We start from the raw sequence: 20,644 nt of genomic DNA, 5'->3' as shown, positions 1-20,644 counted from the left end.
TAAAGATTTCTTGGCTAAAGATGTCATATCTGTCGAGTAACAGATTCAAACGTACTGTCGAGTGAAGTATGAGTGAAGAAGTATAAATAAGGCGAGTCCTGTTTTCTTTGAAATTAGGCTTGGACAGACACAGTTGTGTTTTGGAAGGACAGGTTGAGAAAGCTCTTCATCTGTCACTCTGGCTTTCCCACCAACCCTCACCACTCATCTCTCTCTCCTCCACTCATCTCTAGGGTTGGGTATCGAGAACCGGTTTCAATTTGGAGCCGGTTCTAAATTTCCAAGAAACGTGGATTCGCTAAAACATATGCATTTTGGTTCCTGCGCTCGCGAGTGAACTTTTTTTCTTAATTTTTCTCCCGACTCGAGTCATTTTACAGGAAAGTGAAACTAATGTTACGTCATTTGTTACGTACAGTAGTCGAGCACATAAGAGGAGACACCACCATGGCTGACCACAGTAAACGCTCCAAAGTGTGGCTGAGCTATACAAAAATAGATACGGATACAGCAAAATGCAACACCTGCAGTAAACTTATCTCTTGCCAGGGAGGAAGCACATCCAACCTGGCGAAGCATTTACTCACACAACACGGCGTGAATATCAAAGAATGCACCGTGTGTGATGTGTTGAGGTCTCCCTCTCCCAGACAGCATGCCCCAGATAGATCAGCTAGCAGTAGCAGTAACGCTACACTGCTAGTCCCACAGCGCTCAGGTAGGCAATATAAGGCTACAAAACACCAATGACATTTGCCTTTTATATTGAAGGTAAACAAATTATGTGTTACCTTTCAGCTTGCTAGCTCCAAGCCGTAGCTAGAAGTACTGACCTGGCTCATTGCTGGTAACTAGCTAACGTGACTGATAACTCCGTTGAGGGAAATACCGGGGGCAAAGGTGGCATTTTCTCGAACACAGCTTTATTATCCTCCACAGAATTGTTCACAGGCATGGAACCCATGAGCTGTAGCTATAATTCGAGTCTCACTTTTTCTCGTACTTGAAAATGCAGCTCTTCTTCTTGGTGACATGTTCACGCCATCATCTCTCTCGCCTCCCTCTCTCTTCTCATCTCTCTCTCCTCTCCTCATCTTTCTCTCCTCCTTCTCTCCTCCCCTCATCTCTCTCTCCTCCCTCTCTCCTCTCCTCATCTCTCTCCTCCTTCTCTCCACCCCTCATCTCTCTCTTTCTCTCATCTCTCTAATCCACATCTCCCTTTCTTTCTCCCCTCCCTCTCTCTATTCTCAGACTAATAGAAGGTTCCACTGATTGGATTACAGTGTGGAATGAGATTGGGTGTTTTGTCTGGTTTAAACCTGTTAGGAATCTTAGGTCCAGAGCTGAATAACATTTAGGCCTACTCTATCCCCGTCCCGCCCCCGCCCCCCGCCCCCGCCCCCACCTCCCGGGGAACATCCTTGACCTTTGACCTTTCAAAGCTCTCTCTGGGCATAAGCATTACTGTAAAGCGGTAGTGGAAATGCATAGGCCATTGATTCTGTGGCAGGTTGTTCATGTGCATTATGGAAATAGAATTGCATTGAGCTACACTCAGGCAAATCTATAGACCAATTATATGTTTGGAAACATTGAGGATTGCGCACTAATCCAATTTTAGTTTTAAAATGCCCTCTTACTGCAGCAGCCTGTCACTCAGTGATGGGCCCGGTTATGCAGCTAAATGAGCGTGCGTCCTGCAGACCCATATGCACCGGGAACACGCAGACACGCGTCAGCGTGATGTCATCCGGCGTTGTGCCCTGGGGCCTCGTTTAGAAAGGCTGCGTGTACAAAACGGGCCCTGAGACACGCCTACGCCGCATTTCGCACCAAGGCTGTGATCTATAAAAACAAGCCTGACGGGAGAACGTGCGCACCCCCACGGCAGCTCTGACCCATGCGTGCGCACGTTTCCGGAGAAATGACAAACTGCGACTGCCTGGCAGAAGGATGAAACTCGAGAAGAGCTTTGAAATTCATACCAACCTTGTGTAAAATAATCAACCTTACCTCTCCCGCATTATAGAGCTCCCATGATATGATGACGTGTAAAATTGGTTTACTGTATGTCAGCAATCCTGATGCTGAAGCACGCAGACAGTCGGCTTATTCTGTTGAGAGGTTTGACTGCTTGTGAATAAATATTAGGGTGTGTGAATGTTTTTACGAATACACCAACTGTCACTATGTTGTCACTGTTTTTATTTTGCTAATGTCACCATCAATAAATCAATATAGCTTAGTTGTAGGCCTACTATTTTAAACCCGCTCAAGATAATGGGCAACCATGATTAGGATAATCCGAACATAGTTTTTGCAAAAGAACCCCTCAAATATGTAATCAGGAATTTAATTGGATCTGTACAATATAGAAATTAGTTTGTTGATCACCAGGATGAACAAACCGCTTGGTTTAATTAGGAATACAAAACCGTGTTGAAAGCCACCAACACACGTAACCAAATGATCAATAGCCTACATTCTACCCGATACTTTCAGCCAGCTATGACTTTATTATAAATAAGGTAAACAGGAGGACACATTTAAACTGATGACGTCTTCAACACCTCAGTCTCACATCCGGCACAGTTTCCTATTATACTATTCTCACAACACAGTGGAGCGGATGGGGATTGAACCTATGATTTTCACTTGACGATACCAAGGCCTTGCCACTTGGCCACCCCGCCAGTCTTCCTTCAACCTCCACTAGGACTTCTATTTCACCATAGAAATCACCGTCATTGTCGTTATTTATGAATGGATGAATGAGGCGGTTCACTGACCATTTATAGGCAGTTGGGCGTGTAGAGCGCAGGATACGAGGGAAGGTGAGAATGGGTGCAGGTGTGCTTGTACACGGTTCTATCTATCTTTTGTGCACGCCATTTGGGGGTTTTGTGCTCACACACAATTTTAGTTTTCTGATTCTGAGCTGCACTTTATAAATGAGGCCCCTGTCCTGTACTATACAATGCTTTGGACCAGGGGTGAAAATTAACTTTTTGGCTCACGATGAGTGATCTGCCAAGGGGACTGTAGATGAAAAAATCTACCGGCCATCTATATCTTTTTTTCAGATAGCCTTCCGAAATCTAGTCGCCAATTGGAAATTTTACCTGCATTTGGCCGGTGGCAGGTGTTAATTTTCAGCCCTGCTTTGGACTCGTGTATTGTTTTACATGGCGGCTTGACCTAGAAGTCGTTTCTTTTATTCAAGGTCAGTGGGCAGTGAGTCCACCCTCCTTATGAACAGCACAGAATTGCCAGGTGGGTGTGATTCCTCCAGCGCTGCTGGTAGACTTGCTCAACAGACAAGTGGACAATATTTCCTGTGACACTTCGCTATCTCGTTCCCAGGTGCCTGGAACCCCCCATGTCCGTCTCTCTCTCTCTCTCTCTCTGCTGGTGGATGTCCCTGCTGCGGGGGGGGGCTGGCCCGGCCGTGTCTGTGCGGGAGGGGGAGGCGGGGGTGTCAGGACGATCGGCCAGCCGGACTGTGAGTGACTATGGAGGAGGAGAACAGCCTGTCGTGGGCAGTATCTGTGTCTGACACGGCCTCGCCACAGACCCCTGCAGACCCCCCTTCTGAAGAGACCCGGCTGTCTCCTTCCCTGGCTGGGAACCGGCTGCTCTCCGTCTGTCTTGTATCTGTCTTCTATCTGTCCCTCTCCTCCATACGGGAGCTGGTTTATCTCTTCTATCTGTCCCTCTCCTCCATACGGGAGCTGGTTTATCTCTTCTATCTGTCCCTCTCCTCCATACGGGAGCTGGTTTATCTCTTCTATCTGTCCCTCTCCTCCATACGGGAGCTGGTTTATCTCTTCTATCTGTCCCTCTCCTCCATACGGGAGCTGGTTTATCTCTTTGTACCGATTCTCTGATTTAACACTTCCCTCCGTCTCCTGCTCAGTCTGTCCTCCTCTCCGTCTCACTCTTCATCCCTTACCTGTCTCCACCTCCCACCCCATGTCTGTCTGTCTGTCCTCCTGTCTCCCCACCCCCATGTCTGTCTGTCTGTCCTCCTGTCTCCCCACCCTGCATGTCTGTCTGTCTCTGTCTGTCTGTCCTCCTGTCTCCCCACCCTACATGTCTGTCTGCGTGTCTGTTTCTGTCTGTCTGCATGTCTGTCTGTCTGTCTGTCTGTTTGTTCTCCAGCCTTCTCACCCTGCCTGTCTGTCCTCTTGTCTCCTTACCCTGTCTGTCTGTCCTCCTGTCTCCCCACCCTGCCTGTCTGTCCTCCTGTCTCCCCACCCTCTCCCTCCATGAATTCGACATACAGACGGCCTGTTGTTCATCTCCAGAGTGTGGGAGTGGTGATCTGATCTCCCAGGGTTGGTTTGATGACGTCCTTATTAGGCCTGAGGGCCACATGGTGGAGCCTGCCTCGTCTTCATCTCTCTCTCTCTCTCTCTCTCTCTCTCTCTCTCTCTCTCTCTCCCTTCCTCCTTCTCATCCTCCCTCTCTCCCTCTCTGTCCCGTTCCTTCCATTCTCCTCGGTCGCTCCACAAGTCGTGTGTTTATAGTCAGTCGTGTGTTTATAGTCAGTCGTGTGTTTATAGTCATTTAACATGGCGCAGTGCTCCACTCGCCATGTCACTGAATAATTCATCAGGTGTAAAAGATGAATAAGAAAGGCTCCGGAGAGGGCGGGGCTCTGGCCAGGGAGAGACGCAGAGAGAGAGACCAGCCGTCCTGCTGCGGCCGCCGGGGACGGGGGAGGGCTCAGAGGGAGAGCTCAGCCTGCAGGGAGGGAGGGGCAGCTTCCGTGTTTGTGGCTTGGTACTTCTACATGTGCTTATCTGGGGTTGTGAGAGAGTGACTGGCACACACACACACAGACACGTGTAGGTCACAGCCACTGAGACCATCTGCATCCCAGGGATAACAAGGCAGGGAGCTGTTTCAAGACGTTTTCTAACAGCTGCCTGGCATGCTAGTGCCAGTCATGCACACACACACACACACTTATGCCCCAGAAACACTAGCCACATCGTACTCCTAATCATGCTCCGGTGCTAGCGATGGCGTGCTAATCTTGCCGTTGACCCTGCCCTGACCCCGTCTGCCCTGTGTGTTCCAGAGAGGGGGGGACTCCATGAAAGATGACAGAGGAGGTGATCGTTATAGCGAAGTGGGACTACACGGCCCAGCAGGACCAGGAACTCGACATCCGGAAGAACGAGCGGCTCTGGCTGCTGGACGACTCCAAGACGTGGTGGAGGGTCCGCAACGCCTCCAACCAGACCGGCTACGTCCCCTCCAACTACGTGGAGCGCAAGAACAGCCTGAAGAAGGGCTCGCTGGTGAAGAACCTCAAAGACACGCTCGGTAAGTTCCTGTGAGAGCTCGTAGTTGAAGATGCAGTCCAAATGTTTCCCTCAAGCCTGACACTTAGTTTTTTTATCAGAAAGTGATGGACGTTGAGCTTTATTTTAGTTGTATTTTATTTTCCTAAGGTGACAGGCATCTGACCCGCAGTGTTTGGTACCTGCAGCTAGTCAGCTAGGTAGGTCTGCAGGCGGAGATGGTCACTGACGGCATCTTTAACCTACGTGAGGCGTTCGTGTTTGATCTCTGCCCTTCTCTAGGCGTGCCTGGAGGAGGCTCACCTCATTAGGGTATTCATGCGGATGAAACGCTGCGTTAGCGCCCGACTGCAGCTCACGCACAGGCTGTCCTCAGCAAGATATTTATGTAGAAACATTCAGCTAATGTGTTGGCTGGGGTGGGAGGGTGGGGGTTTAAGGGATGGCTATTAGGCCACTTTCATACCTGAATTTGTTCCGATTCAGAGAATAATATGTTACAATGTTGCTCTTGGACCTTAGCTCGATTCCTGTTCAGACGGCAATATGGACAGAGCAAACGATCTCCGGGTCTGCACTAGTTCTGGATACGCCCTCAACACCACGCGCTTGCAAACAGTTTTGTGATTGGTCCAAATTTTGCAGGAAGTTTGGATTTCTGGAAATCCTTTCTTCGCTGACACCAGCAATCGACCCGTAATCGAAAATGGAGCATCAGCAGCGTGCGTGTATTGCGTTGATTAGTCTTCTCTGGTTCATATGTTCGGTACAGTATATGGACAACATATCCAGTTTGAGTAGGCATCATGACTGCGGCTAGAGAACAATGTGCTATTGTATTGCATATGTTCAGGAGAAGACGCACTGCTCAACAGAACATTGAAAGCCAATTCCTCTATGCGCTCGCTAAACAGTTTGTAGACTTTGTAGACAGTGCAGGGTCCAACAATGAGTTGTATCGGTTTGTGAGTAACGTGCGTTCTCACTACAAACGAATCGTCCCACGGGGCGATTGCAAGCGGGCTGAGACCACCCTCTCTAGGTGGTCTCAGTCCGGTTGATTTGTTCCGGAACCGAGGCAATTACTGTGTTCACATATGCCCAAACGACCCGATCTACAGGGTAGATGCTCCTGGTATCAGAACAACAAGCTAGGTCTGAATGTACCCTGAGTCTCTCAGGATGTGAATTACAGGCGAGGTAGAGTGTGTGTGATCGATGGGGTGAGATGCGGAGTGTGGAAGCAGCGTTTGGATCCAGAGGAGGGAGTGATGAAGCCTGCAGAGTGAGCTGGCAGCCTAGGCCCCGAGACCTGTTGAGATCATACCGCTCCTCTCGTACTGGAGGTGGACGCCATCACTCCAGCTGGTTAATGAACCTTGATAAGTGGACACAGCTCGTTGGCGTGTTCCAGTGATTTCAGAAGCCCCTGCAGGGAATAAACAGTAAACAAGGTTTTGAGAAACATCACTGTGAAACCTCACAAGTACGGGAGGCCCCGCATGATACTGATCCGTCCATCTCATCTTCACATTGGGCTGTGATCTGGGTCTGTATTGATTAGGATAGGAAACATGGACCTGCTGTATTCCAGCACTTCCTTTTCAGTTTGGAATAGTGGGGTGACATTTGGATAGACAGATACATTAGATAGATAGATAGATAGATAGATAGATAGATAGATAGATAGATAGATAGATAGATAGATAGGAGAAGCCAATAATATCACATGATGTCAACGCCCTTCGACAGTCAGAGATCATTGAATTGATCTAACGTATTTTGACCTACACCTGCAGTCTGCAGTCAAGCGCCTCAAAACAGCACATTAGCCTACCTTTCAAATCCAGCTGCGTTTGAACATTATTTCATTGATAGTATAGTCTGGACTAAATGAAAAACTAATTTGGGTGATACACTTTGTCGTAAAAAATCTTGGTGGAGTGAGAGTTAACGTGGAAGACAGTCCAAGTAAATTGCACCTTGTGTGCCAGATATGCTACGAGAGAGTGCACGACTCGTTAGAAATACTTGAAAAGTGGAAATCTTGTTCCCAGAAGTTCTTGTCGCAGCGAGAGCTTCTGGGTACTCAGATTACTCGACCCCTGACAGATATTTTCGGTCCGATATAGGTTCTTTACGGTGTGGAGACCATTCTGGTGATGCTGTAAAGCTATGAGCTCACAATGCCGGGGTGAGGTGAAAGGATGAGGTTCTGTCTCTGATTCAACAGGCACATACAGTATTCAGGCCTGAGGCCTTGTCGATAGGATTTCACCATTCTCCCCTAGGGAATTTTAATTGGCAGCGTAGGCTATAGTAAAAACTCTCTCTCTTTTCTCTGCTATCCCTCATTGTGTCTCCCCAGTCACATAACTCCAGGCCTCATTCACTGTCCTGGCGAGCGCAGGCAGAGCTCAGCTGCAGCCTCCAGCTTGCCTCGACACGTCACACATCTCTCTGGGAAGGACTGAGCACGAGGCTCTGGCTGTCTGTAGGTAGTGGTGCGCTCTCTACACCGCGGTGACGTCACGCCATTCTTCATAACTAGAGAGAGAGAAGAGAGATGTGCTCCCGTGAAATAAACAAACAAAAGGAATGAATGTTTCTCTGATAGAGCGGCGTCCCTCCATCCTCCGCGCTGGACACTGTTCTGTGTTCTGGCCGGTCTGGATCAGAGGAGTAGAGTAGGAACCCGGGGTTATGCTCTCTACCAACACTGACAGTTCCCTATCGGTGCAGCTAGTGAACAGGAATTGCCAGAGGCCAAATATGATCCTATTAAAAGTTTGTAGTAGGTCTGACGCACATCCCTGATTTGGTACTGAGCCAGACTGTAGAAACAAGTGTTCAGTTCTTGACAAAGGGCTCACCACTCAAGTGTAATACTGGGTACTTTATTTGACAAACAACATTTCGATCAATTAGATCTCATTCAGGTTCAGGTTATAAAGTACTGGGAGTGGCAAACCATTTTTCAAATCCAAATATAGTCCTGACAGCCTGAAGGGCAGTGGGTGGGGGCTCTTTGTTCCAAGTACCCAGAGGAGTGAGACAGTCTTGTCAGCACTGTCAGCAGACAAAGTGCTTTATGGCAGACTGACTCATGGTCAGTGAGATGGAGCAGCAGTAGTTATTGAGTGATAAAGCTCTTTAAGGGAACAGCGGAGCTCTTTGACGTGCAGGGAGATGAAATGTGGGAAGGTGATCGCTAGTATCTAGGACTCCACATCGTGCATTCCTGGCACTCAAAATGCCATCAGGCTGACGCTATCTTTCCTAGTGCTTACAAACCACACACACACACACACACACACACACGCTCACACACAGTCTCAGAACAAAGACCAAAGCTCCTATTGTGCGTTTGTGTGCAGCAGGACTGTTTAGTGTGCAAGGCTTTATGCATATCAGCCTGATAACTGCTAGGTTTTTACTCTAACGCAGCGAGTTTGTGTATTGATCCACTAGTAAGGCAAACAGACTTGCTGTAGTGAGGAAGTTATTCCTAGTTCACTTCCTGCCTGTGTCACTGTCAGCAAGGCCTGAGATGGGGGCTTTTCCATTATTGGCCGAGCTCGTTGCTAAGACCAGCATTTGGACTTCAGAGGACTGCGCTTATATTTTTATCCCGTGGCGTGTAGCCTAGCTTGCCAACATAATGACTTCTGTCTGATTTTTTCCCTATTCGGAGATGAGAATTGTTGCCATGACAGCCAGCAATGTTGGCTCAACGTGCGGTGGTACGATGCAGTACGATGTGTTATGGTGTAGTCAGTTACAGTGTGGTATGATGTGGTGTAGTATGGTGTGTTATGGTGTGGTGTGGTGTGTAGGGTTGCAAATTTCAAGGAATTTCATTAATCAATAACTGTTAACCTTAACAAACGATAGTCGATTAATTGATAAGAACGTCCCACGCTGGACTGCGCTTTGCTCGCTTCATTTTTTTTGTCTTCTTCCGCTGTGTCGTTGAGATTTCCCGGCATCCCAATTAGCCTTCACTACCTGCCGTGGCGCCCTCATGTGCAGTCAGACCTTAAATCATGATTACATTTCATGCAACTCCCCTTGATACTGTTTGTTAAAAAAAAAAGTTCTGTTCCATTAACAAGCAATTATGTAAGCAATTTTGTAAAGCGCTTTGAGTGCCGCTAAGGTGGAAAAGCGCTATATAAGTGCAGTCCATTTACCATTTACCAAATTAATCAAGTAACCAAATCTTACTCAAGTAAATTCTTATCGGCAATTAATCGATAGTCGATTAACTATTAACATCCCTAGTGGTGTGGTGTGGCGTGGTATGGTGTGGCGTGGTATTGTGTGGCGTGGTATGGTATGGTGTGCTATGCTGCGTTGTGGTGTGGTGTGGTGTGGTATTGTGTGGTGTGGTGTGGTAAAGTGCGGTGTGGTAAAGTGTGGTGTGGTATGGTGCGGTGTGGTATGGGATGGTATAGTGTGATGTGATATGGTGTGGTATGGTATGGTGTGGTGTGATATGGTGTGGTGTGGTATGGTGCGGTGTGGTGTGGTGTGTGGTATGGTACGTAATTTGACACAGGAGATTTGAATGGCTTGCTGGGACTGACTTTTTTTCTAATGTTTTCATTTTGGCTGACCACAACAAAATGACTGGGTTGTTCACTTCATACTTTGTGTGTTAGTAGGCCCAAATTAGGATATATAGTTAGGAGACTCAAATATATGCAAAAACAATGAAAAAGTTAGTTTTGCAAACGTGGACCCCTTTAAAGACATAATCAGATTTTACAAAAGAGTAGGTTTGACTCGAGTCAAAAGTGCCGGTGCTTCTGACATTCTGTACCCAGTGGAAGACATTCACCCTGACAGTGAGTCTGTGGCAGGTGATCTGTGGAGGATGGGACAGACCGGGACGCTGGTTCTCAGATGGGACAGACAGGGACGCTGGTTCTCAGACGGGACAGACAGGGACGCTGGTTCTCAGATGGGACAGACAGGGACGCTGGTTCTCAGACGGGACAGACAGGGACGCTGGTTCTCAGACGGGACAGACAGGGACGCTGGTTCTCAGATGGGACAGACAGGGACGCTGGTTCTCAGATGGGACAGACAGGGACGCTGGTTCTCAGATGGGACAGACAGGGACGCTGGTTCTCAGACGGGACAGACAGGGACGCTGGTTCTCAGACGGGACAGACAGGGACTCTGGTTCTCAGATGGGACAGACAGGGACGCTGGTTCTCAGACGGGACAGACAGGGACGCTGGTTCTCAGACGGGACAGACAGGGACTCTGGTTCTCAGATGGGACAGACAGGGACGCTGGTTCTCAGATGGGACAGACAGGGACGCTGGTTCTCAGACGGGACAGACAGGGACGCTGGTTCTCAGATGGGACAGACAGGGACGCTGGTTCTCAGACGGGACAGACAGGGACGCTGGTTCTCAGATGGGACAGACAGGGACGCTGGTTCTCAGACGGGACAGACAGGGACGCTGGTTCTCAGACGGGACAGACAGGGACGCTGGTTCTCAGATGGGACAGACAGGGACGCTGGTTCTCAGATGGGACAGACAGGGACGCTGGTTCTCAGACGGGACAGACAGGGACTCTGGTTCTCAGACGGGACAGACAGGGACGCTGGTTCTCAGATGGGACAGACAGGGACGCTGGTTCTCAGACGGGACAGACAGGGACTCTGGTTCTCAGACGGGACAGACAGGGACTCTGGTTCTCAGACGGGACAGACAGGGACGCTGGTTCTCAGACGGGACAGACAGGGACGCTGGTTCTCAGACAAGACAGACAGGGACGCTGGTTCTCAGACAAGACAGACAGGGACGCTGGTTCTCAGACAAGACAGACAGGGACGCTGGTTCTCAGACGGGACAGACAGGGACTCTGGTTCTCAGACGGGACAGACAGGGACGCTGGTTCTCAGACGGGACAGACAGGGACTCTGGTTCTCAGATGGGACAGACAGGGACGCTGGTTCTCAGATGGGACAGACAGGGACGCTGGTTCTCAGACAAGACAGACAGGGACACTGGTTCTCAGACGGGACAGACAGGGACGCTGGTTCTCAGACGGGACAGACAGGGACTCTGCTTCTCAGACGGCTACGGTTTGGCCTCGTTCTGACGAGCGACACAGGAGAGCGATGACAGCCGTGTTCGAGGTGCATCATCTGAGAACACTTATCCTTTCACTGCTCCATCAGTCGGCTCTACCCTCTCCTCTCCCCCTCCCCCCCCATATCTCCCCAATATCTCTCTCCTCCTCTCTATCCTCGTCTGGGCACTTAGGAGAGCGACAGAATCCCCCGGCCTCCAGTAGATACCTAATTCATAGAAAATGAAGATTCAGTTAATCGTCTTTTCGTCTGACTTTCATTGGTGATTGGACTCCAGGTGGGGCTTACTGTACATCCTCCGATCCCAGGTGGTGGCCGTTGCAGAAAGCAATACGCACTATGAAAATAGGATGGAATTAAACTGCTGTCGGCCTGTATTTAATTGGTCTGAGCCACCTTAAAGGAGAGAGTGAGATTCGGGGGGGGGGGGGGGGGGGGATATCCCTGATGTTGTGGCGATAATAATATATTATTATTAATAATAGCACTACACGGGTAGTGCTGAGTAGAGGATCGCCAACGTCACCTGGGTTTCTCTGGGGGTTCCTTTCTTCCAGGTCCTAATCCTCCTCACGGTGTCGGGCTCTGTTCTCCTTGTTCAGTGTGAAAGGACAGCATTAGCAGCACTGCTGAGCCAGCCGGTTCAGTGAGGCCCGGTCCACACCCAGTCAGTCCAGCTGATGTCTTACTTATGATCGATTGCTTGGGGGAGCTTGGGTTAATGATGACTTCCATGACTGCAGAGTGGAAACCTGTGAAATGAAACTGAATGATTCAGAAATGGCGGCTGTTCTAGTTTGTGAACTTGGTCTGAGATCACGTCCTGGAGAGCACGCCCATCCCCCCCTAAGCTCTCCTCGTCCACAGCCTCGTCTAGCGCCTATGTGATGCTGGGAGCTGTCGCCACGCAACCCACATTAGCTCAGTATCACAACCACAACCCCACATTAGCTCAGTATCACAACCACAATCCCACATTAGCTCAATATCACAACCACAACCCCACATTAGCTCAATATCACAACCACAACCCCACATTAGCTCAATATCACAACCACAACCCCACATTAGCTCAATATCACAACCACAACCCCACATCAGCTCAGTATCACAACCACAACCCCACATCAGCTCAGTATCACAACCACAACCCCACATTAGCTCAATATCACAACCACAACCCCACATTAGCTCAATATGACAACCACAACCCCACATTAGCTCAATATCACAACCACAACCCCACATCAGCTCAGTATCACAACCCCACATCAGCTCAGTATCACAACCCCACATCAGCTCAGTATCACAACCCTGAACAGCTCAGTATCACAACCCCTCATCAGCTCAGTATCACAACCCTGAACAGCTCAGTATCACAACCCTGAACAGCTCAGTATCACAACCCCTCATCAGCTCAGTATCACAACCCTCATCAGCTCAGTATCACAACCCTCATCAGCTCAGTATCACAACCCCTCATCAGCTCAGTATCACAACCCTCATCAGCTCAGTATCACAACCCTCATCAGCTCAGTATCACAACCCCTCATCAGCTCAGTATCACAACCCCTCATCAGCTCAGTATCACAACCCCTCATCAGCTCAGTATCACAACCCCTCATCAGCTCAGTATCACAACCCTCATCAGCTCAGTATCACAACCCCTCATCAGCTCAGTATCACAACCCTCATCAGCTCAGTATCACAACCCCTCATCAGCTCAGTATCACAACCCCTCATCAGCTCAGTATCACAACCCCTCATCAGCTCAGTATCACAACCCTCATCAGCTCAGTATCACAACCACAACCCCACATCAGCTCAGTATCACAACCCTCATCAGCTCAGTATCACAACCACAACCCCTCATCAGCTCAGTATCACAACCCCTCATCAGCTCAGTATCACAACCCCTCATCAGCTCAGTATCACAACCCTCATCAGCTCAGTATCACAACCACAACCCCACATCAGCTCAGTATCACAACCCTCATCAGCTCAGTATCACAACCACAACCCCACATCAGCTCAGTATCACAACCCCTCATCAGCTCAGTATCACAACCACAACCCCTCATCAGCTCAGTATCACAACCCCTCATCAGCTCAGTATCACAACCCTCATCAGCTCAGTATCACAACCCCTCATCAGCTCAGTATCACAACCCTGCACAGCTCAGTATCGCTCTAATACTGTACTGATTTATCAGCCCCTCCTATCAATACATTAAAAATCATTATAATAAGTTAAATTAGCGGGTAGCCAATTAGCTCGAGGAAAATACAAAGAACAAGACCAGGTGTGAATATAGAAACACAACAGGTATCCAGACAGAGAAATACAACAGATATCCAGACAAACAGACATACAAAATTCAAGCATCAATTCATTCATGCATCATCATCATCATCTTCATCCGCTTATCCAGGGTCGGGTCGCGGAGGCAGCAGCTCCAGCAGGGGGCCCCAGACATCCCTTTCCCTAGCAGCATCTACCAGCTCTGCCTGGTCAATTCATTCATGCTTTAAACGGATTTAAAATGTCCTTAGATTTTCTCCGCGAAGAAAGGAAAGAATCCTCACACTGTAGCTCCCGTCTAGCAGATTTGATTTGTGTGAGGTTTTTCGACCCAATGCTCTTCAGATGTGAGCGCGAAAATGAACAATGAACATGAATTAAATCTGCTATATGGGAGCTACAGTGTGAGGATTCTTTCCTTTCTTCATTTTGTGTTTTTAACCCAGCACCTGACCTTAATCGTGGCATGTGCGCAACTTTTCCCTCTACATTGATCGTACATTTTCTCCGCCCTCAGGATCACCTCCAGGGAGGATGAAGGAGTCAGCTCAGCTCTATTTTCAAAATTTCTGTAAATTATGTAGAATATTGCAATGTATCACAATATGTATCCTATCGCAGTATATCGTGATAGTCATATCGTGACCCATGTATCCTGATGCGTATCGTGGGCTCCTTGCCAATACCCAGCCCTATAAGCTTGACTGTCCACTCATTAACGCTTGGTCATTGTCACAGCCTTGTTGAAGGGGCGAGTAGCTGCGCTGCCAAGCCCAACTCAGATGGAGATTAGCTGTTGCCTCCAGACAAATGAGCATGGAATCAGCTGTCAGCGCGCGCTAAGCAAGTTGTCGTTGATTTATTTGAATAATTAAGAAAGGAGTAGTCGAGAATGCCAAGTTTCATCCTTGTAAGTCCATGCTGGTTACTTGTATTCCAATTAGTTCACGAGTTTGCAAAGCCAGGCTCTCTGAGGGAGACAAGTTCCACCAAGAGCAATGATTATCATCAAACACACCATTATAAACACTGTGGGTACAACCCATACATGCATATGCAAAACTCCACTAACCAATAATATGAGAGGAGGCTAGTTCTGAGGGTCAACAGCTGAACTGTACATTAAGGATGAAGCTGGGAGGAGGGGACCCCGGAGGGGGGAGGGGTCTCCTGCCATAAACGTCTAAGGCCTGGAGGAGGGGGCATCAGGACAGCTGCTCTACTGTCTCCCTCACAGGGCAGCGTGGATCAAAATCAAGGTCTCCTATGACGATGTTTTGATAGAGAATCAACTTATTTGAATTTACCTATTACACTGTGCCTGTGTATTTGTGAGTTTGCAAGTGCAATGTACTTGTTTCTGACACATCCCTGGCCGCTGTTCATAAAAGTGTGTGTCAGTGTGCGCGGGGGGGGGGGTTGTTGGCAGGCTGACGGGGGTTAAGTGCACCAGCACTTTTGTTTCACCAGCTTCACTCCAGTCTGCAGTCCCTCCCTCCCTCCCTCCCTCACCCACGTCAGGTCACCACCCTGCAGATCCATCCCACCACGCTGCCCCCCTCAGCCCAAACGCCCCGCCACGCTGCCCCCCTCAGCCCAAACACCCCGCCACGCTGCCCCCCTCAGGCCAAACGCCCCGCCACGCTGCCCCCCTCAGCCCAAACACCCCGCCACGCTGCCCCCCTCAGGCCAAACGCCCCGCCACGCTGCCCCCCTCAACCCAAACACCCCGCCACGCTGCCCCCCTCAGGCCAAACACCCCGCCACGCTGCCCCCCTCAGCCCAAACACCCCGCCACGCTGCCCCCCTCAGCCCAAACACCCCGCCACGCTGCCCCCCTCAACCCAAACACCCCGCCACGCTGCCCCCCTCAGCCCAAACACCCCGCCACGCTGCCCCCCTCAGCCCAAACACCCCGCCACGCTGCCCCCCTCAACCCAAACACCCCGCCACGCTGCCCCCCTCAGCCCAAACACCCCGCCACGCTGCCCCCCTCAACCCAAACACCCCGCCACGCTGCCCCCCTCAGCCCAAACACCCCGCCACGCTGCCCCCCTCAGCCCAAACACCCCGCCACGCTGCCCCCCTCAGCCCAAACACCCAGCCACGCTGCCCATGGCTAAATCGTGAACGTGAATGCATGCACAGGCATGTGCACATGCGCACACACACTTGCACACACTCTCTCTCACACACACACACACTCTCACACACAAACACCCACACACACAAACACGCACACACTCTGACACATCTCCCCCCCCACACACACACAGTGGAAACCGTTTTTTTGAGACAAGGTTTTGCTTTTGTGTCTGTCCTGTGCTTATTAAAGTCCAATTTTGAATATTAAAGTCACATTTTGGATATTTGAGAAATGTAGTTTTAGACTGTTCTAGTGTGGCAGATGCTCCTTGTGTGAATGGGTCCTTGTCTAAACCGCGCGGTGGGGGGGGGGGGGGGGTCGGCTACGTCTGGCACCTGCATATAGAGGAAAGACTGCTATATCTGGCTCCTGTGCATATAAAGGAAAGACTGCTTATATACTGTATCTGGTTCCTGTACATATAGAGGAAAGACTGCTTATATATCTTGTTCCTGTGCATATAGAGGAAAGACTGCTTATATATCTTGTTCCTGTGCATATAGAGGAAAGACTGCTTATATGAGCACCAGGGTCCCTCAGGGAAACATGCACACGAGGCTCCATGCAGTTATAGAGGAGAGGCAGTCAAGCTTTAAGGTCACATGGACGGGCATGGACACTGACTTGTTTACGTCCCTGAGAGAGAGAGGGAGGGAGGGAGGGAGAGAGAGGAGGGAGAGATGAAGCAGTTTTATTCATGACCTTCTGCGAGCGCTCCTCCACCTAGCCTGGGCTCATGTCTCTGGTCACAGTCATCCTCTTCAGGTCATCGCCTGCCCTAGCTCAGCTGTTTGTGTCAGGTGTTGTCGACTCAGACACTCTCTTTGATGTGTTCAGAAGACAGAATTATAAGGAGTTTGTGAGAGGGAAGGATGGGAGGAGAGCGGTTATTAAGTTAGCATAGAATTAAGTTCGATGGGAAAGAGACAGCGAGAGAGAGAGAGCAGGGTCAAGGGATTGAGAGAGAGTGGGAGAGAAGGGTTGAGAGAGAGGGGTTGAGAGAGAGTGGGAGAGAGAGGGGTTGAGAGAGGGAGATGAAGTGCAGATGGGAATTTCCAGTAGTCGACAGCGGAGAGCAAAAGAGGTCGAGGGTCAGCGTTTTCCAGCGAAGCGGCCAGATCCCCTTGTCATCCTGTCCTCTGTTCCCGTGTGTGGAGGGCGGTGCGCGGCGGCGGCTAGGAGGAGCTAGCATGGCTGAGCAGGCAGCCTCTCATCTCCTCGCTCCTCGCTCGCGCTGAAGTGTTTATTTCCTCCACAGCTTCCAAGAGAGGACCCTTGGCCCCCTACGTACAACCCTGCCTGTTGCCTGATTCAAACCTTGCAAATACCAGCACGTCCAATTCGCTCAACAAACCCCTGCACCCCCCTCGATGGCTGCCGTGGCATCCCAGGCTCCCTGACCTCTCAGTGACCACTTCCAGGGGATTGGGTCTCCTAGTTTGATAGAATATTTCCCAGAGTAGAATATATTCCAGGCTTCACAAGATTTAGTTGTCCAACTGTGTGACTTTGTGAAATGTTATAGTTATATGGCAGGCCGGCAGAAATAAGGCTACGTGCGGCAGCTTCTTTGTGTAAGCTGTACTTTATACGTTACCAAATGGATTGGAAACACATACTCCACATATTAGATATGCTGCCATGAATAGTTACTCGCACCTCAGGGTGACATTTCGGGCGCAAGCCCTTCAGGCAGTCTGAAGAAGACTGGAGACAGTCAGAGAACGGCTTGCTCACGAAACCTCACCCTGAGGTGGGAATAACTGTTCATGGGAGGATATCTAGTTTGCAGATTCTGTTTCCAATATACTTTTTGTGTCCTAGAGCTGTTACAATAAGAGGGGGCGGCACGTAGCTCAGGAGGTAGAGCGGCTGGCTGGGGATCGCAAGGTCCCCAGTTCGATCCCAGCTTCCGGAGTGTGCCGAAGTGTCCTTGAGGAAGACACTGAACCCTAAAATCGCCCACGTGGTGCAGTACCTACTGTAGTACTGTGAACTCACAGCAAGAAGGTCTCCGGGCCTTTTTGCATGTTTTCCCCATGTTCGCAAGGGTTTCCTCCATAAAAAACCTAATATGAAAAACATGCAGAAGAACAGCTCGCTATTGCTGTCCGTCCCTGATGAGGACAGACAGGAGCACTTGGTTGGCCCCCATGAACGCTGCCTACTGTCTGCTCCCGGCTGCTCCTGCAGGAAGGACTATGGGATGGATGAGGAGCAGAGAAAAATGTAATCGGTGGACTCTTCTGTCACTGTGTGTGTGTGTGTGTGTGTGCCTACTGCCTAATCACTGTGTTGTGCATAATCCACTGACAAAAGTTGTTTGTTTGTTGATTCACTCGAGCTTTCCTCTTCCCCTCCTCTCTCTCTCAGGGTTGGGGAAGACGAAGAGGAAGACCAGCGCCCGCGACGCCTCGCCGACGCCCAGCACGGACGCCGAGTACTCGTCCAATGGCAGCGGAGGAGGGGGGGGGGGAGGGGGCGGTGCCGAGCGCATCTACGACCTCAGCGTCCCGGCACTGGTGAAGTTCGCCTACGTGGCGGAGCGTGAGGACGAGCTGACCCTGATGAAGGGCGCCCGGGTGGTGGTGATGGAGAAGTGCAGCGACGGCTGGTGGCGGGGGAGCTCGGGCGGCCAGGTGGGCTGGTTCCCGTCCAACTACGTCCTGGAGGAGGGCGAGGGGGAGGCGGCCTCGGGGGACCAGTCGCAGAGTGGCGGCGGCGGCGTCTACCAGCGGGTGGCGGGGGGAGGCCCAGAGGTGCTGCTGGTCAACGGGCAGTCGGGCGCGAGCGGACAAGCGCTCCACACGGTGCAGACCCTGTACCCGTTCAGCTCGGTGACGGAGGAGGAGCTGAACTTTGAGAAGGGCGAGGTGATGGATGTGGTGGAGAAGCCGGAGAACGACCCGGAGTGGTGGCGCTGCCGGAACGCGCGCGGCCTGGTGGGCCTTGTGCCCAAGAACTACGTGATGGTCCTTGGCGACGGCCCCGCCCCCTTCCAGGGCTCCGCCCACTCTCCTCAGAAGATCGGCCACACGGGGCCCGCCCGTACTGGCAAGTTCGGCGGGAAGGCCTGGTACTACGGCGGCGTCACGCGGCACCAGGCGGAGTGCGCGCTGAACGAGAGAGGGGCGGAGGGAGACTTCCTGGTCCGGGACAGCGAGTCCTCGGTAAGAGCTGTGATTGGATGAGGGTTATTGTATCTGTGGGCTGTGATTGGATGAGGTGTATTTTATCTCTGGGCTGTGATTGGATGATGGTTATTGTATTTCTGGGCTGTGATTGGTTGAGGGTTATTGTATCTGTGGGCTGTGATTGGTTGAGGGTTATTGTATCTGTGGGCTGTGATTGGTTGAGGGTTATTGTATCTGTGGGCTTTGATTGGTTGAGGGTTATTGTATCTGTGGGTTGTGATTGGTTGAGGGTTATTATATCTGTGGGCTGTGATTGGGTGAAATTGGTGAAGAACAGAAGGGGTTGTTTTTAATCAATGATTAATGATACATTCAGTGCTTTTCCTCTGATGTTGGCTTTACCACTAGATTATGCTCTTAGTCACTTAGTTTAGAAAGGAGATGCACTTTTGAGTTCTGGTGAGTAGTAGTACACTGACTTCCTACGTTAAATGCAATTATTGTAAGTCACTTTGGATAAAAGTTTCTGATAAATGACTGTAATGTAATGTGATGTTTGCCATTTTACTTTTAATGACAATGAGAGTGGAGGAGAGTGGAGGGATATACAGCATAACATTTTAAGATGCCTCACTCATTTGATTTCAACACAGAGCGTTATGTCTCCCTCTAGTGGCTGTGGAGTGAACTTCTCTATTGAGTAACCTTGATTTTTTTTTTGCCCCCCAATATCCATATTCAACTTCTCCCCCTGTTTTCCTCCTGTTCTCCCTCTGCCTCTCTTCCTCCTCCCTCTGTCCACTCCTCCCACCTCCCTCGTATCTCTCCTTCCTCTCTACTCCTCCTCCCTGTCTCCTCTAGCCCAGTGACTTCTCTGTGTCTCTGAAGGCAGTGGGGAAGAACAAGCATTTCAAGGTCCAGCTGGCCGAGGGGACTTACTGCATCGGTCAGCGCCGGTTCAGCACCATGGACCAGCTGGTGGAGCACTACAAGAAGGCCCCCATCTTCACCAGCGAGCACGGGGAAAAACTCTACCTTGTCAAACCACTGGCATGACCACACACACACACACAACGGACTGCCCTTGCTCCGTCAGCAGACTGGATACCGTAGGAGTGTCGAGACCCCCTCTGGTCTGAACGTGTCCCATCATCAACACAGTGTTACAGGCGAGCTGGCACGTAGTCAGTGGAAACATACAGCAGCCACACACAGAAATATCATGACTCGCTGTAGCTCAAACCAGCACACATACAAACATTATGCCTCGCTTTAGCTCACGTAGAGCTTCTGGGTCGTTTCAGGCACCATCCTCTTCCTTCCTTTTCCATTTAATCCTTTCACACTCTTCGATTCGATCCGCCAATTGTGTCTCTGGAGAATGGAAAATGCCTTTACTTAGTGACCACCTGTAATCTCTCGCTCTTTTGCCTTAGCTGACAACTCCAGTCCAAACTGCTCCCTGTGTCTCTAGCTGTGTGGCCTGGAGAGCGCTGGGGAAACGGGTTTGTCATTCTTCGGCGAGTCTCTCTGTGAAGCTGAACTGTCTCAATTGGACCGCGGATAATAATATGCTTCTGTCAACTATGAACCCATTCAGCGATTGACACTTCTGACAGTCTAAAAGAAATACAG

At 50.2% G+C, this 20,644-nt stretch overlaps 1 protein-coding gene across 1 annotated transcript; it reads left to right on the top strand.

Annotated features, from left to right (window-relative positions):
- Positions 1-5,108: 5,108 nt before the first annotated feature.
- On the top strand, positions 5,109-20,065 carry LOC311316014 (cytoplasmic protein NCK2-like; the record flags this gene model as incomplete). Its single annotated transcript, XM_084446753.1, has 3 exons — positions 5,109-5,334; positions 18,249-19,045; positions 19,871-20,065. 3 exons carry the CDS (start codon positions 5,109-5,111, stop codon positions 20,063-20,065), a joined length of 1,218 nt encoding a protein of 405 aa, XP_084302879.1.
- Between the last annotated feature and the right edge of the window lie 579 nt (positions 20,066-20,644).

This window comes from Borostomias antarcticus (assembly GCF_949987555.1).
Source record: "Borostomias antarcticus genome assembly, chromosome: 12".
In the NCBI taxonomy this organism is placed as follows: Eukaryota; Metazoa; Chordata; class Actinopteri; order Stomiiformes; family Stomiidae; genus Borostomias; species Borostomias antarcticus.
The sequence above is the reverse complement of the archived record's forward strand: the minus strand, read 5'-3'. Positions and strand labels throughout refer to the sequence as shown.